This window comes from Lactuca saligna, chromosome 5, assembly GCF_052625555.1.
Source record: "Lactuca saligna cultivar CGN05327 chromosome 5, ASM5262555v1, whole genome shotgun sequence".
In the NCBI taxonomy this organism is placed as follows: Eukaryota; Viridiplantae; Streptophyta; class Magnoliopsida; order Asterales; family Asteraceae; genus Lactuca; species Lactuca saligna.
In genome coordinates, this window is record NC_136421.1 from 130,990,159 (window position 1) to 131,010,000 (window position 19,842).

The 19,842-nt window shown below is 34.4% G+C and overlaps 1 protein-coding gene across 1 annotated transcript; it reads left to right on the top strand.

Annotated features, from left to right (window-relative positions):
- The first annotated feature begins 381 nt into the window (after positions 1-381).
- On the top strand, positions 382-13,529 carry LOC144998058 (nucleoside hydrolase 3-like). The gene is made up of 12 exons (XM_078957890.1): positions 382-643; positions 3,053-3,232; positions 3,322-3,432; positions 10,468-10,803; positions 10,905-11,081; positions 11,172-11,456; positions 11,566-11,688; positions 11,786-11,983; positions 12,102-12,355; positions 12,420-12,624; positions 12,701-13,009; positions 13,098-13,529. The coding sequence occupies exons 1-12, from the start codon at positions 458-460 to the stop codon at positions 13,380-13,382; spliced, it is 2,649 nt and encodes an 882-aa protein (XP_078814016.1). The 5' UTR covers positions 382-457; the 3' UTR covers positions 13,383-13,529.
- The last annotated feature ends 6,313 nt before the right edge of the window (positions 13,530-19,842 follow it).

Consider the following 19,842-nt stretch of genomic DNA (forward strand, 5'->3'; position numbering starts at 1 on the left):
ACAAGAAAAAATTTGCAAATATTCAACCCACTTAACATGTGCATTTAATTACCAGCAAATATTCAACCCACTTAACATGTATTGCATTCAACTTATGTTATTGCGTTTCATGATTGGAAAACAACATATCAGTTAGGCAAAGTATCCAAAAACTCCGGACCGGGTGTAACATAAAGTTCTTTGTTATATGTAACTATTGTGCCTCACATTATATTATAAATTTATAATGTATAACCAAAGTACAGAAACTTATTATATAAATATACCGAATTAACTATGGTCTCTACTTTGATACAAGTCAAAGAACACATCTTCCAATTGAAAACACGTGGTATGGATAAATTACAAAATCAATAAAATCCGAATTTGGTGAGACACTTTCTATATAAGACTTGGTCAAGTTGTGTGTATATATGTGTGGTGATAGCCTCAAAGGGTTGGTGGGCTGTTTGTAACAATGAGGAAGATATGGCTGTGCTCAACTCCGCTATGCGCTCTGATCATAGCTGTAATTGGAATAGCAACCTCTACAGTGCATGGCGTCTCTCCTCACCGGATTCTTCTGGATACAGACGTTGACACTGACGATTTCTTCGCTATCTTGTACCTCTTGAAGCTTAATCGATCTGAATTCCATTTTCAGGTTCCATTTCTTTAACGTTTCTCCATATTTATGCATATACGGACATGTATGTGACACAGCACCAAGACTAAGTTTTTGACGGTTTAAATCATCACCTAACACACGTTTTATTCATAACATAAGGTAACCATAATAAAACATAGTGTTTATTATTTTTTTTATATATTGGAGTTTATTTATAAATAATAGTTTATTTATAGCGAAATTAATTACAACAATAGCGACTAAAGTTAAAAATAGTGATATGTGAAACCTTTGATAGATATATTATTCGTCCACCTCATCCGTAAAGTATCACACAAAAAGATTTTATTCTACTCAATTATTTACAAACGAATATATATATATATATATATATATATATATATATATATATATATATATATATATATATATATATATATATATATATATATATATATATATATATATTAGTAGGTGTGAGGTCCGTATATTATACGAGTTTATTAAAAGTAAAATATTAATATTAATATATAAATATGAAATATTTTATAATGTAATGCTTTACGTAACATAATCTAATCTTCTGAAAATTTGCAAAAGAAACTAAATTATTGGAAGTATTTATGACAATTTATTACCAAATTAATATGAATGATTTTATTTCCTTATAATTTAATCTTCTGAAAATTTGCAAAAGAAACTAAATTGTTCGAAGTATTTATGACAATTTATTACCAAATTAATATGAATGATTTTATTTCCTTATAGAACCCATTACAATTTTATGGAAATTTATTTTAAGAAAATGAAAAGCCTTAAAAAGTGATAAGTGGAAAATAAAATTTTTAAAATTTTCACAAGATGACAAGTATCAAAATGAAGAAGAAAATGATACGTGGCAAAAAACCCTATATTTATTAAAGAGGATATAAACACATACACACACCTAGTGAGACTCATATAATTCACAAGTTGATTAAAAAATATTAAATATAAAGTTTTAAACTATATTATATGATATGGGTTAACTAATATATATCATCTATTAATCGACTTTTAATTAAGATATGCAAATTAAGAACCAAGACAGAATATTTGTGGATCGACTTTTAAAAAAGATCTGCAAATTGAGAAGCAAAACAAAAACTCATTACAGACTGATGAAAAGTATTTGAAATCTAGAAGCAGAATAATGTTCATGAATAGAAAGTAAATTTTGGAATTGATTACCGGTATTGGTGAATTTAACCTTAAGATTGCGAGTTTTGAAATTGAAAGAAAGATATGCCTTTTTTAAAAGATTTATCATTTATTATAACATTTATTATAATTAATTACATAGAAATTTACAAATAAAATGTTAGTATCTATATTAATATACATTAAATTATATGTTAATAAAATTAATTAGTTTGTGGTAGTATATACTAGGATTAAAATATATATATTTTTTAGTTTTTAATTTTTTTTGTTGTGGGGGCAGTCGCTGAAATGAAAAAGATTACTACTTTTTTAGTTCATGAAAAATTAACATATTTTTCGAAAATAGTATATTATAAAATAAGAATTTATCAAAAAGATGCATTTTCGAAGCATATTCATTTTTTTGTGGATATACATGTTTTTAAAAAAACATATATATTTATATGCACAATTTTATTTTTTATGTTTATATATATACACCCAATGTTCATGTAAAATGTGGTGTCAAAATTCACTGAAAAACTCATTGGTTCATTTCATTAAAACACCTATACAAAAATACCCACAACCCATTAAATTATCATTCAATCTTAATCATTACTTTATTCATTCTATTAAACTATTCAATAATAATTTAATTTTTTTTATTCATCTTATTTAATTTAATGTAATCACTCACATTTTATTCAACTCTAATAATCATCTCATTTAACTCTTATATTACTTGAATTGTTGATACTCTTACCAGTATACCGTATCCAAGGGATTGACGGCTCATGCTCTTTGGTCGACAAAAATGTTTTTTAGAAGTACGATTTAATAGAAGGATTTATCAGCCGTTTTATTAAGAAAAACAACTAAAAATGCTATCCTTATATTCATGTAATGACTTACATTTATGTAATACGAACTTTTCCGTTCACTTAATAGAAGAAGTACAAAATTTGTTCAAAAAATAAATGATGGACAAGGACAAAACGTCATAACTGTTTCTCAGTTATTTATCAATTCAATGAATACTATAATATATATATATATATATATATATATATTTCTAATCAATTTCATATATTATAAAACTAAATGGACAAGGACCACATGTTTTTTTGTTCATTAAGTATTCAATATATATATATATATATATATATATATATATATATATATATATATATATATATATATATATATATATATATATATATATATATAAAACTAAAATATAGAACATGTTTGGTGGTGCAGGCAATAACAGTTAACACGAATTCATGGACGAATGCTGGTCATGCAGTAAATCAAATATATGATATTCTTTATATGATGGGGCGAGATGATATTGCTGTTGGTGTAGGAGGTGAGGGTGGAATATCCGAAAATGGTACAATACTACCAAATGTTGGTGGTTATCTTCCTATAATTGACCAGGTATAAAAGTATAAACTTATAAATTGGTGTAATGCTTTCGGTAAATGGATACGGAATAAATTATAAAGTTGACGTTAAGTTACTGTCAGGGACAAGGGACGGCCGGACCTTGTAGATATAGACAAGCTATTCCTATCGGATTAGGTGGAAGATTGGATATTGATGCAAATTTTGGCTTGCGACGGAGCTTTCTTCCACAGGTATTTAGATAATTATTCTTAATGTAGCGTTTGATTTTGACGGAATAAGGAAAAGATTGAACAAAAACCAAATAGAAATATAGAATAGTACTATTGAAAAAAAATAATTACGATAAAAAAAAATATATATACACTAAAATCTTAATATTTTTTACGATTTGATACATTAAAATCTTAATATTTTCTACGATTTGATAATAAAGTTTTTGACAGTAAAATCTTAACTACCGGTAGTTTTTGATACGCTTACCATTTTTTGCCTGTTAGCCGATAATTAGAACTTTAGTGTTAAAAAAATAAAGTTTAAAACTTTCTTGTCAAGTCGTGAATTAAGACTTTACTGTCAAAAAATAAAGTTTAGGAATTTTTATCAAATTGTTAAAAATATTGGAACTTCAGTGTATATATCACTTTTTCTGGTTAGAAATTTAATGATATGCTAGTCTTTAACCAAGATGTATTTGTTAGCTAGATCATATTAAAACTCATAACATTTACTTCTTGTTAAATAGTTTTTTTTAACCTTAACAAACCGACATTAAAAAAATGAAAATAATCAAGAAAGAAAAAACGAGTTGTGTTGACTTTTTGCAGTCCCAAAAATAGAGAACAAAAGAAAGTGAAAAAGACAAAATCGCCTTCTTACCCATTCTCCACGTTCACAACCTTTTGACTGACATGTGTTGTTTGTGTTTGTATAATCTGTCCCTCACGAGGCTGATAAAATTATTTGTTTCTAGGAAAACCAAGAGTATACAATAAAGTCCTAATATTTTCAACAATTTGATAACAATATTCTAAACTTTATTTTTTGATAGTAAAGTCCTATATATCGCCCACTAAAACACATTATAATTAATATACAAAAAATCTCGAAACCGTCATGGATAACTTGGTAGTATTAATATCTTGTTTTCTCTACTCCCTGTCTTGCCAAAACATTACATTTAATAATTTTAATAACTGAAAATATAGTTGATAATTAAAAATTTAGCTTATAGTTGAAAAACTAGCTCATTTTTGTAAAACATAAGTGATAATCTAGTTGAGATATATAATATGCCATAAAAGAACATATAAAATAATAACTCCCCAAGTTTAGACTTTTTTGGAGAGCATACGATTTATTGTAAAGAACTCCCGGGGTTTAAATATAGACACAATATGGTTAGAGATGTTTTGTTTGACATATTTATACGTGTCGGGGTTTCCGCCAAAAAAGAGACTTTTCTTGACTGACTCGATAGAAGGAATATCAACCCTTATACCGACCAACGTTCTGATTTTTAGATGAGTTAGAGGGAAAACACATGTGTGGACTTTACAGGGGTATCCCCTCTCATGGGCTTGAGAGTTGGGGGTTTCACAGTGTGATAGGTTGCTTTAAAAGCTACTACATTCAAGGTCACCAAACATGAGAAATCGTACATGGAAAACCAACACATTTTCATACAATTTGCATTTGATACGTTTAGTTTTCTCGTGCCGGATGCGGGGGAGCTTCTTAAGATAGTACAACGGATTATGCATAAGAATGTTATATCCCCTAGATCTATAGATGTAGTCTTCAAAAGAATTGACTTTACCATACAAAAAGGCTTAGCAGCGCAACTTGTTGCCCGTTTACCATCTGACTCGTTGTACGATGATAATTATGTGGAGAATCCATATTACAAAATAGGTTGTAAGGTACTAAAAACCATTTTTGCTATAATCTAATATCACCAAGGTTAAATCCTAGCATAATTCATACCAAAAGTGTGTAGTACCCGACTTTTTAACATGAAGTACATCCAAAAATTTTTGCTTTTTTAATTTATAAAACAATTTGGTGTATATTTATGTTAATTAGCTATATACAAGAAGTTATCAAAAAGATCATTAATAAAAGAAATAACCAAATGACCCAAGTCACACATCACCAACATAAGTACCAATCCTCACATCTTTAACATATCTACCTGAACTCGAAAGACATATATTAAACAACAAACAGTAACCTATAAAAGCTAGTGACTAACAAATACAATCAACACATATAATATTTATAACTATATAAATGAATCTCATAATGCCTTTCAAATAACTCTGGATAATTCAAATTATGCATTAACACTTAAGTTTATCATCACAAAGTACTCATTATGTGTTTCTCCATACCCGTTAACTATAAACAACTATAAAACAATCTCAACCTTTTGTTATAAACAACTATGACAAGTATATTCAGCTATGACTACCCAATCTCTACTAATTTTTTCGATTTTAACTATTGTAACGCCCCAAATTTTCAAATACCAAAATAACTTAACATAGTCCCAAAACTTTCAAAAATCAACATTCAAATACTAATGCAATTATTAATAATAATAGCGGAAGCAAATATGAATTTAATCAAACACTTGGTGCGCTACGTCTTCCTCAAAACTTGTCGCCTTCTTCAAGTCTGAACTTTATCCTTTCCATTCCCGCTGCCACTTGCTACGTTATTTCCTGGGTTGCGTGCATTTAAAGATTCTAATGGGTAAGCCTAGGACCTAGTGAGTTCGTGGTTTTCATGCATATTGACGTCAATAAAATAAAAATAATGCAACAATTTATCAATATCATTCTTTTCATTTCTTTCCACCCTTGATGACATATTAGGAACCTACTTCACTTTCAGGGAACAAGTCCCTCCGCCGGGCACAACAAATATGCTTACGGCTAGATAAACAAAGCGTAAGCTCTCCGCCGCGTACTAACACCTTGTACGACGACTAATAATAAGACCATGTAAATACACCTGTTCCCTATATGTCACCCACCGTTTTCACCCTTTTTTTATATGAAATAATTCATAAAATTTCACACAAATTTTCATAGCAATAACAACAGTTACATATAATTGCAAATAATTTAGAATCAACTTTTCATGCAAGCAACCACAAAATTCACACGAAACTCACCTTGTTGGCGTTAGGTCTTAACCAAAGTTTGTCACGCTACACACACCCTACATATAACCAATATATTTTCTGAGGACATAATTCTAAAAAGATCTTATGATTTCATGGTGTGGGGTTCGACTATTTGTACGCCTTGTTTGGCCAGCTAATATATTAGTTATCATGCTAAAAATTTTATATATATTAAAACGTAAATTTTTTAAAGGAAATAATAAACTAATTATTTATTAAATAAATTTGGGTAGAATATTTAATTACCAAAACTTCAAGGGCTAGAATGCAACTCTTTATAACAATAAAAATAAATGGTAACGATTAAATATATAATAGTTCAAAAAGATGACAAGTGATTTAAACCATAAGGGTCTTCTTTTGTAACTGTTTGTTGGATTTGCAAATCCATAAAAGTTTACTGTGATATATCTATTTACAAATCAAATGATACGTTTTGTAAAACTATTTGTATAACATCCATAAAAGTTTCATGAAAATTTAAAACTTTTTCAATCATTCAAATACATCATTTAATTACAAAATGTTTTCAAAATAGTTTCATATAAGAGTATCCTAGAAATCAAAAACAAAAAATATGAGGAGGTGCACGATCAAGCCTTCTCCCTCTCGCGATCGTCCAAAGTACCTGAAACAAAATCCAAAACTATAAGCTCGAAGCTTAGTGAGTTTCCCCAAAACGCCAACGCCATACAAATCATAACCATATCATAGCAAATAAACAACATGCATATAGAGTCTACAGTATGACTGAATCGCCCTCACCGGGCCTGCAGTCTATATAGCCCACTCTCAGAACCTTCAACATGTTCAGTCCGCCCACCCAGGCCTTCAGCCTGTCTGGACTGTTCTCTGGGCCTTCAGCCTAACTGATATGTCCTAATGAGTCTACAGTCTATCCGATCCGCCTTGGGTCTGTTGGCATTCAGCACAAAGCAGGTCCTGCCTCAACCCAACCCCACATATACAATCACACATAAATATCATAAGCTAGCTAGCATGTACAAACAGTCAAACCGATCTAACAGATCACTAATCATAGCATCATCATATATACCAGGATACCGACCTAACAAGTCACTAGCATATCATCATCCTATATACCAGGATACCGACCTAACAACTCACTAAGCATATCATAAAGCAATAACCAGGATAACAATCCAAAAAGGGTCGACATTGGTGCCTTCGATCCTGTTAGTATAATGAGGACAACTCACCTCATAAGTAGTGCTGAAATCAAGAAGATCTATCTCCCACTCTCGGCTCCAAATTCAACTGCATGTAATCATCATATACTGATTCCATTAAAATCCTAAATTACCAAAATACATTAAGAAGTCAAACTTGGTCAACCATTGGTCAAAGTCAAAGTCAACGGTCAAGGTCAATAGTCCATGTTGACCCAACTCGTCGAGTTCATCCACTGACTCGTTGAGTTCCTCTAGAACTCGGAAACCGAAAACTAGGGCCAACTCGCCAAGTCACTTGAGTAACTCTTCGAGTTCCTTCAGAACTTCAAAAACAAAAACTCGAGTCGATTCGTCGAGTTACTTGAGTAGCTCGTCGAGTTCTTCAATTTCCAGAAGATTGGGAAAACCCTCGTCAACTCGCCGATTCATATCACCCACTTTTCGAGTTTGCCTAGAATTCAAAAGGTGGGTAAACCCTAACCAACTCGTCGAGTTTTCTTACGTAACTCGTCAAGTTTCTTTAACCCATTTCTCATTCAGATGCTTTTAAGCGAAACCAAGGCTCCAAACTGTAGATTTATCATCCTAGGGTGTAGTTATCATGTAAAGTTGCTAACTTTATGTGCATGCAAGGCTTCAAGACTCTAAAACACTCAAAACTAGCCTTAGGAAGAGGTTTAGGGCATGGAAAAGGGCTAAAGCTAGGTAAAGTCGAGAACTTTATGTTCACGAGGGCCTAGAGGAGTCCAGATCTGAGACCATGTTCTCATGACAAGATCAAACCCGAGAATGACCCATTTTGCACCAAAAATGCCCATATACGTACATAAGAAGAGATCTAAGAAATGGAAAGCCAAGGTAAAGACTTTTTACCTCCAACTGGATGCCAATACGATGTAGATGCTGGATCTACAAGCTTCCTCTTGTTCCAAGCCTCTTCAAGAAATGCACCAAACACATACTTTTAGCCTCTCACACAAACATACACACACTCAAAATAGGGGTTAGCTTGATTAAGGTTTCTCTCTAGATGTGAAAGTGGCAAGGGTGGCTGGGGGAAAGGACTTATGGTCCTTTAAATAGGGTGCAAACCCTAAAAATTAAGGTTGTCATGCACAATCTCTACTCGTCGAGTTGGGGTCCTCCAACTCGTCGAGTAGGTTCCATAAACCCCGTGACCTGATCAGGCTCTACACGATGAGTTCGGGCAGCTAACTCGTCGAGTAGGTCTATGATTATGAATATAAAAGCTTTAAAATTTATACCTAGGAGTCAGGATGTTACAATTTGTGTACATAAATAGTAGTTATATATAATGATAACTATTCAACATGATTCAATTGGTTAAGATAAATTATTGAATTCATCTACAACTTTTTGACACAACATAGCTACTCAGATTGTACAATACGATGGTCATCAACTAAAACCATCTTGTATAGTTCACAACAATAAATGCTATATCGAACCACTATACATCTCACTCATAAAAATCTACACCAACACCTCCTAACTCATAACAATAAACAATTGAGCCAACTATTTTACCCATATAACATAAATCAACTATAAAATCAGCTAAATCAAATCCTTATTCCACATAACAATAACTTGGTATAATACTCAACTATACTAGTTTAATACAACTTGCAACAATATATGACTCTATTAGGCTTTTAACTCATAAATATTGATCCATAATAATCATCATATTGTATTCATTTCAATAAACAATAACAAAAATTTATCTAGATATCAACTATCTAGAGGAGTATTGTTACTCACCTATAATGTGTTAAATGTATAATTTCTAGATTTTTAAAATTCCGTTCCCGCTTTTGTCTATTCAACTTCAATGCTACCATGTAACTCGATTCTTCATCCTCCTCATAACACTCATTTATATATGAACTAATTACATTTCATGAATCTGTTATCATCAACATATCAGTTCGAGTATTATAGTCAAAGTACAAATCACAAATGCATAAATAATGTCCATAATCAAATTTTACATCAAAGTGAATTAAACTCTATGGATGTATCATCTACATCTCTTAATTCATTAAGACATGAGATTCACACGACATTATTAACAACTCACTAACTTGAGCATCATAGCTCCAACACGTAAGTCAATTATATATTAATTATTTATCTCATTAAAAACAATTATACTTCATGTATAAATCATCCATATAGCTTAATACATTAAATTATGAACTCAATTTCACTTATACCATACTTTTTCCATTCTATGTTTGATGCCCTTCCAAATCAAATCAACAACTAACCATGATTTTTAACTTTAAACTCATGGAATCATGTTTATTAAACATAAATATATCATCACTACCAAATTCATTTTCCAATTTGAACATATAAACTCAAGAACCCTAGAGATCATAAGCTCTTCACATATGATAGTTCAACTATATCATCAAGACAATAAAATAACCATGTTATGGAGTAGTAGGATCTTGATTCTTGGTTTTCTTGTAACAATCTTGATCAAGCTTCAATCTCCCATGAAAATTTTCCTTAAAGCCCCCAAAATAACGTGTGAATGTGTTGTGGATCAAATGATCAACATAACTATCTTTTTTGCTTTGTTTTATGACTTCAACTTCAAAACATGATCAGGTTACACGATCGTGTAACTCTCCCGGACTATCATTTAAACAGTTTACTTTTATTAGAAACCTTAAATGATCATAACTTCCTCATAATGTCTTTGTTTTAGCCGATTCTCTGGTCCACACGATCGTGTAACCAACACAGAAAGGGAAATCATACGGCATATATATATATATATATATATATATATATATATATATATATATATATATATACTCATTTGTTATCCTTTCATTGTATACTAGGGACGTAGGCGATATTCACCTCTTCGACAACCTACTACACAACAAGTACTGATCAAGACCATATCCGAAGGTCCCATTAGTGTATTCATAACTGGAGTACACACAAACTTTGCTATTTTTCTTATGTCAAATCCACACCTGAAGAAAAATATCGAGCATATTTATATTATGGGAGGTGGTGTGAGGTCAAAGAACCCAACTGGTTGTTGTCCTAAAAATTCGAGCTCATCTTGCCAGCCTCAACAGTGTGGTGATCATGGGAATATGTTTACAGCCTTCAGAAGTAATCCGTATGCAGAGTTTAACTTCTTTAGTGACCCTTTTGCTGCATATCAGGTAACCTTACATAAACAGTCTTCCAAAATCTAAAATGCTGCTACACTACATACTAGTATCTATAGATCTTCATCTTACATTCTCAACCACAATTAATTCAGGTTCTTCATTCGGGGATTCCAGTCACACTTGTTCCATTAGATGCAACAAATACGATTCCCATTACTCAACAGTTCTTTGAGATGTTTGAGAAGAATCAAGATACATATGAAGCCCAATATATTTTCAAGTCTCTGAAGATGGCTCGTGATACTTGGTTTGATGATCAGTTCTTTACGGTAATTTTTTTAGGTCTTTGTTGACTATTAGTCCTCATGAATTATGATCAGTTTGTAAAATGTAAACACTTTAATCTTGATGTTTCACAGAGTTATTTCATGTGGGATTCTTTTATGTCTGGTGTTGCGACATCATCTATGCGTAACACAAACAAGGAAAACCTGGAAAATGAGTTTGCAGAAATGGAGTATATAAATATCACTGTGATTACATCAAACGAACCTTATGGGATATCTGATGGCTCAAACGCACTCTTCGATGGCCATAAGATCCCAAGATTTGACTTGCGGAAGAATGGAGTTCATAGTGGTCATGTTCAAACAGGCATTCACGATCCATTTTGCTTTAGTGGGAATGGAACAGGAATATGCAAGGTGATTTCATAACAACATTATAATCAATCTATAGTGTTTATTCTTAATAATTTTATACATTTATGTTATTTTTTTAGTGAAAAACTAGAAACTGAATCTATGATTTCAGGATGGTTATACCGAAGAAGTAACTGGACTGGATTCCGTGCGCGTACGTGTTGCCACACGAGCAAAGCCTAATCGCGACAACACAAGCACTTTGGATAGGGAATATTATGTTGGTTTTCTTGATGTAAGTTGATATCAAATATTTCCAAATCGTGTGTTATGATCTACTTTTTAAATCACATAACAAGATAATATTACATGTTTTCTTTATATAATTCCAGGTAATAAATCGACCTCAACAAAGAGGTCGATTCAGTTTCACATCCGAATTCCCTTATTACAAAGAAGTTTTCTACAAACCGGATTTCAAAGGGAAAAAACTTGGGAAGAGTGTCGTGTTTGATATGGATATGAGCGTGGGAGATTTCTTGGCGCTTATATATCTACTAAAAGTACCCGTTGAAGAAATGAATCTCAAGGTACTATATATAATCTTCATCATTCTAGTTTGAGTCACCATAAATAAAGATTTTTTCCCCCAAAACTATATTAAAAGTGAAATGGATTATTGTTTGTGTGTGGTTAATTTTATTTCAGGCCATACTTGTAACTGGAACTGGTTGGGCAAATGCTGCAACAATCGATGTGGTCTATGATGTGTTACATATGATGGGTCGTGATGACATTGCAGTTGGTTTAGGGGATTCCTTTGGTTTGAGCCAGTTTTATCCAAATCATTCAAACATTGGTGATTGCAAGTATTCAGAGGCTATCCCACATGGAAGTGGTGGTCGTTTGGACTCAGATACTCTCTATGGACTTGCACGTGATCTACCAAGGAGCCCTAGAAGGTTGTCTCTCTTGTTTTTGTATTGATCGTTTTGAAGCTTCGTGTTAAGTTTCTTTATTTTGCAGATATACAGCTGAGAATTCAATCGATTTTGGAGCACCTCGTAACACTGATTTCCCACAACTTAGACAACCATTAGCAGTAGAAGTCTGGAAATCAGTAGTGGAATATATCGACCATGGATCGAAAATTACAATCTTGACTAATGGACCATTGACAAATTTAGCAAACATCCTACTTTCAGACACAAATGCTAGCTCGATCATTGAGGTAAGTCATGTTCAGTTGTTCACCTTCGTATCATTGTTTTGTAATTAAAATTCAACGATCTAATATGAAATTACAGGAAGTATTTATACTAGGAGGACATATCGAATATATGAACAATAAAGAGAAAGGAAATGTGATCAATATTCTATCGAATGAGTATGCAGAACTAAACATGTTTCTGGACCCTTTAGCTGCAAAGACAGTGTTCGACTCCTCGTTGAATATCACACTCATCCCTCTTCATATGCAACGTAAACTCAACGCATTTCCGGAGATCATAAAAAGGTTGGGAAAGAAAAACACTACAGCTGAAGCTCTTTTCGCTCAACGCTTGTTGAAGAGGCTTCATAACTTACAACAAAAGCATCACGCATATCAAAATATGGTATTTGAATTTGAACTACTTTCATTGAATTTGTGAGAAACAATGTTACAAACTGCTTTAAATAAAGTTTTGATTGTGTATACTACAGGATGCATTCTTGGGAGAGATTTTAGGAGCAATTATCTTTTCAGGGGACAAAAAAACATTAAATTCAACCTTCCAAGTAGAGCATTTGAGGGTCATTGCTGAAGGACGTACACAAGAGGATGGACAAGTTATTGTTGACACAAGAAAGACGAAAGGATTCAAAGTGTTGGAGGATTTCGACATTGTATCATGCTACAATATATTTGCTGAACACCTTGATAGTCGAGAACAATCTGCTATCATAGGAAGCTTTGATGAGCAAAAGAGGATTTGGAGTTCACCTTAAAATGGAATTGTTGGTATTTGACATGTTTGATTTAATCTTTCATATGGCAATAATTTCTGCATATGGTGCAGTTCTGTAGAACGTGTTGCAATATGGTGTTGTTTTAGAAGTGTTTCTATCGAATGAAGAAATCCAATTCAGTTATAACTATTTTTTTAAAAATAAAGCTTTTTTAAAAACAAGAAAATTTAGACTAATGGGAGAGTGTCACTTGGCGTGAATTAGTCTAATGGAGCTTACTTTGCTAACATATTTTAAAGTTTAGTAGGTGAATTAGAATTAGAGAAGGAGAATCTTAAATGAAACCAAATTAATTAGAATTAGAGAAGGAGAATCTTAAATGAAACCAAATTAGATATAGAGCAATAAAGAGTGGCGGAGCTAGAATTTTTTGTATGGGGTACACACATTATCAATAAATATTTCATATTGTTATCATATTCGTGGTATTAAAAAACATAATATAATCTCTTTACCTGGGGTACAATAATATAGAACATGTTTATAAATAAATTTTTTATATACATAAAACAATTTTTTTTGGGGTGCTGTAGTACCACCAACGCCCACCTGGCTGCCACTAACAATAAACTAAACGAATTGTCTTTCACTGTTTCACATACTGCCACATTGGCTGGCAGTGAAAACGCCGGGGCTGTTGGGTTAATCGGTTTTATTATTTTAGGAGTTTATTTTGTTTAGTTTAAATAATGGGCCATTAGGAAAGTAGCCATATTTAAGTCTTTTATTTTATATCCTGCATAGTTTTAGAATTCAAGTAGGATACTTATTTGTCTAGTATAAATAGGATCAATGGTATTGTATTTTCTTTTATGCAAGACTTTTTCTATTTTACTTTTGTTCAAGTAATATATTGGTTTCAATTCTTCCATTCTCACGTATTCTTTTTACTTGTTGCATAAGGGTTTATTTTTGCTTGTTATTTACACAAGTTTCAACCCAAGTAATCTTACACTTGGTATCAGAGCGAGGTGAAGACGTTGCCGGTTTGAGAGTCGGTTTCAAGAAAACCGTAGCCTTTCGTTGTGGGGCAGACGCAGCGGGAACCGGGTTCGGTTTAAGGGGGGTGTGATTCAAGGTTGATTACAAAGCAACCCCAGTTTCTTATCAGGCTTGTGAGAGACTAACCAGAGGCGCGAAGTAAACGAACGGGTAGACGTCAAAGCGGGTGACTTTGAATCGGTTCGTTTTGCAGGTGACGGAAGACGGTAAAGGTGGTCGTGACCTTGTCTTGTTCGGTGGAAAAGTGCTCTCGGAACAAGTTTGATTAGGTCGGGGTTGTCAAAAAAAGAGAATAAGTTCTTGATCGGTTTGTTCGTGATAAGGGGATACCGACGTAGGTGCATGAAAAGCGGGCAGGAAGGATCCGTCAAAGCAGGTGGCTTTGGATTTAGTTCGTTTGGCATGATTGAAAGAAAACGGTGAAGCGGGTAGCTTTGTTTTCTTCATCGGTGGAGTTGCCTCTTTGAAGAACGGTAATCGAAACAAAGGAATAGATTGGACAAACAACACGGTGTGAACATTATGGCAATGGAAGTTCAAATCGAGTGGCTTCGGATGTGGCTGGGGAGAGGTCGTGAATCCTAGAAAAGTCTAGATGGCAATGAACATGTCCAACGGGATGCCATGGTATATGTCACATGTGTTGTCACCAATTAAAATGGGTTGTTAGAAGACTTTGACATGACCAAGGTGAAGGTCGGATGTCCGGGAAAAATCGAGAATCGGGGATGGTTCGAAAAGATGATGATTAAACATTGTTTTGAACGAGTGGCTCGTATGACCAAACTGATTAAGGGGGTGATTGTTGGGTTAATCGGTTTTATTATTTCAGGAGTTTATTTTGTTTAGTTTAAATAATGGGCAATTAGGAAAGTAGCCATATTTAAGTCTTTTATTTTATATCCTGCATAGTTTTAGAATTCAAGTAGGATACTTATTTGTCTAGTATAAATAGGATCAATGGTATGGTATTTTCTTTTATGCGAGACTTTTTCTATTTTACTTTTGTTCAAGTAATATATTGGTTTCAATTCTTCCATTCTCTCGTATTCTTTTTTACTTGTTGCATAAGGGTTTATTTTTGCTTGTTATTTACACAAGTTTCAACCCAAGTAATCTTACAGGGGCCGCGACATCAAGATGTTGAATCATAGACTTTGAACATACATTGAACAGTAAAAGGAGATGTGTAACATAAATATCACTTCTATTCGCTTGTCTTGGTTTACATCGTTACATAATTTTATAGAACCTTGGATAACTTTGGATTTCACAATATATTTCCAATCATCTCTCGGGCGTTGTGACACGGTCTTCCATCCTCTCAGTTTCCCAGGAATACATGTAATTTTGAAAGGCCAACATAATGTTGGTGGGTCCACAGGTTTTCTTAACTAAAGTAATACTTATAGTATTAGGATCTTTTTTTATGAATATGAGATCATATTTCCCTGTTAGTGTCATTCTTTCTTTTTGGGTATTATTTCTTACTAGAATATACTCTAGATCTTCTTGGGTTGACTAAATTATTGCTACTCTCTCTAGGCGTACCTTCAGGAGTAGCATTTATAAGGTTCTTTACTTATTATGTGTTGAACTATCCCACAAGTTTAATCCTATCTTTAGATAGTTGTGTTGAATCATGTTAAAATTAGTCCCTATAATCGACACTATAGTTGTTGCTGTTATCCGCCTACTGACACTTAATCAGATGTCACCATAAGATCATAAAGTTATTCTTGCTCTGACTGTCGTGTGGTTGTAGCTAGGAACTATAGGTAGGGATGTCAATCCCATATATATCTATACATATCTCTCTCGTTGACTTAAGATTTAATAATTATAGGCTTTGAGACTTTTACCTAAAGGTTATTTATGGAATCACTCATTTAACAAATGTTTCTCTTTATGTTGTAATTATATGAGATACTTATTTTCTATATATATATATATATATATATATATATATATATATATATATATATATATATATATATATATATATGTAACACTCTAAAAATTCAAGCCAATTTAAAATTTTCAAAAACAACTCATATTCATTAATTCATTGCCAAAAGGTTTTCAATACAATTATTATCAGAGTCTTCCCAGAACCATATCATAAAACATAAACATGAGGAGCGGTACGATCACGCCCTTGCCTTGACACCTTCTCCTGAAGTACCTAAAAACATTAAACCACAACTGTAAGTAGAGGTGGCAATCGTGTCGTGTCGTGTCGGGTTCGTGTCGTGTCGAAACACTAAACGGGTTGAAAGTGCTTGACCCTAACCCGACCCATTTAATTAACGTGTCATGTCGTGTCAACCCATTTATTTTCGTGTCGAGTTCGTGTCGGGTTTCGGGTTAGGGCTATACCTTGAAATATGTCGTGTCATTTGAGGTTAAAAGATTGAGCATGTTAGAAGAGTAGGAGTTGGGTACGCGGAAAGGAAAAATTAATAGTTTGGAGGTAGAATAGATGAAGTCATAGCAAGTTTAGATGACAAAATTAAAAGAGTGGGAGTTGGGGAGGCGGATGAAAAGGTCGCGAGGATGTGAGAGTGGTGAACGAGACTAGGTAGTTTGGGAGAGAATGAAAAAACTGAAATTAAGTCTTGATCTAGATGGCTAAGTCATTTCAACATTACAAAACGACTCAATTCGAAGGTTTTCTTCTACTTATGGTTTTGGTTTTGTATCTTTCTAGTTTATTTAAATAATTCAAAAAATTTGCATATAAATAAACGGGTCATTTTCGAGTCATATTCGAGTTGAAATTCTCAACCCTAACCTTACCCGTTTAATTTTCGTGTCGTGTCGTGTCAACCCATTTATTTAAACGGGTTGAAATATCTTACCCAAACCCATTTATTTCGTGTCGGGTTTCGTGTCGTGTCACTTTTTTGCCACCTCTAACTGTAAGCCCGAAAGCTTAGTGAGATACCCCCAAAATACCAACCACATATACCATACACGTAACATATCATACAGAATAGAAACAGAACAACATGCACTGGGTCCACAACTTTACAAGCTGAACTACCCCATGTGCCCTCAGTACAAGTCTGGAATGCCTACCGGGCCCTCAACTCGTATCTGGAATGCCATTGAGCCCTCAGTACGAGTCTGGAATGCCTACCGGGCCCTCAACTCATATCTGGAATGCTCTCGAGTCCTCAGTATGAGTCTGGAATGTCTACCGGGCCCTCAGCTCATATCTGGAATACTTCCGAGTCCTCAGTGTGAGTCTGGAATGCTTTCCGGGCACTCAGCTCATATCTGGAATACTCTCGAGTCCTCAGTATGAGTCTGGAATGTCTTCCGGGCCCTCAGCTCATATCTGGAATACTCCTGAGTCCTCAATATGAGTCTGGAATGCCTTCCGAGCCCTCAGCTCATATCTGGAATACTCCCGAGTCCTTAGTATGAGTCTGGAATGCCTTCCGGACCCTCAACTCATATCTGGAATACTCCCGAGTCCTCAGTATGAGTCTGGAATGCCTTCCGGGCCCTCAGCTCATATCTGGAGTACTCTAGGGTTTGTTGGCTACCGCACGGAGCAGTACAACCTCAACCCATCCAACATAACATGTCGACATGTAACATATAAATGCACATACAGGTAATCAATCAGTATCACAGGCAGTCCTACAGACCTACCCGACTAACATATCAACAGGCGTACATTACTAATTCAACTCAACATATCAATAACTACTTGAATATCAAATCCGGTGGACCGACCTTGGTGCCTTAGACTCCTTAGTATAGTGAGGATAAATCACCTCGCAACTGCTGGCTAAAAGATAGGATTATGCTGCTCCAACCTCCGACACAAACCCCACCACTGATAATACCAAAAGACTGAACTCAATAAATACCAATAATTACCAAATTAACCTTGGAAGTCAACTGGTCAACTCTTGGTCAAAGTCAAAGTCCTCAGTCAAAGTCAAACTTCTTGACTGGCTCTACTCGCCGAGTCAGCCCGCTGACTTGTCGAGTCCCTAGGCTCTGAAAACTCCCATATCGCGACCGAACTCGCCGAGTCGCCCCAAGACTCACCGAGTCCCACAAACTCTGAGTCACTTCCTGCTCAACTCACTGAGTCATCCCTCGACTCACTGATTCACCGCTCAACCAAAAAGGTTAGGATTTTGCGACCAGACTCGCTGAGTCCAAGAACAGACTTGCCGAGTCCAAGGCAATCTTCAACAGACTTATCAAGTTGTTCTTCCAACTCATCGAGTCCCTGCCTATCTTCATCCATCTCGCCGAGTACACCTATGTGACTCGCCGAGTACCTCTAGTTCTTAACCCATGTAGTGGCTTTTTAAGCCATTCTAGAGCTCCAATCCATAGATCTACCCTTCCACAAGCTATTCTTCACGTAAAGTTGCAAACTTTACGTGATATCAAGGAGATATAACTCAAAACACACTAGGGCTTGGGTTTTAGACAAAAAGGGGCTTCACCAATCATCCAAGGGCTGAAACTTTATGAACTTAGGACTCAAAAGAGGTTCAGATCTGAAGTTTCAGCTTCAGATCTAGCTTCTATAACAATTCCCTTAACAAAGGAAACCCCTAGCCTCCACATATGAATGATTCCAGAAGAAAAGGGTCAAGGTGACAGCTTAATACCTCACAAACGTGCCCCAAACTGGAGTGGATTCTGGATCCACATGAAATTCTTGATGGTTTCCTCTTGTTTCTTCAAGTCTCCTCCACCATATTCACTTCTCAAAGCTCCAAACACTCTCCAAGCTCTAACTCACGGCTATTAGGGTTTTGTCAGCTTAACGACTTGGTATTATGTTTTCTATTAGTGTGAGTTAGAATAACTACTAGGCATAATATTATCCAAAAAAGTTGGGCAGAGTATCTACCGGGCATAATATTATCCTAATGAACTAGGCATAATTATGTCACTAAGGCTATATAGATCGTAGTAATTATGAAACTATGTTGTTATAACATGTATTCCTCCCCCTCCCCCCGACGTAAAAGATTTTGAAAATAGTAAAGTGGGGCCTTGAACTCACCCTTGGAGCAGGAATCGTTGAGGTATGGTAGAGTTGGAAGTATGGAACTCGGGGACCTCTGAGAGGTTATAGGCACGAATATATATATATATATATATATATATATAGAAAGAGAGAGAGAGAGAAAGAGAGAGAGAGAGAGAGAGAGAGAGAGAGAGAGAGAGAGAAAATGGTGATTTATTGGTGTGAGAAACAGATTGTCGGAGCTTCCTATTTATAGCGGTTTTTAGAGGGCATGCAGCACGCTATACCGCACAAGTATGCATGAGCCATATGGAGCTGCCACATGTGACCCTCCCGTCGTGCCACACCATCCATATCCTAACGAATTGCGTGTCAAAATGTACACTGCACGCTGCGTGCGGGTGCACACGTGACTGATTAGTAAAC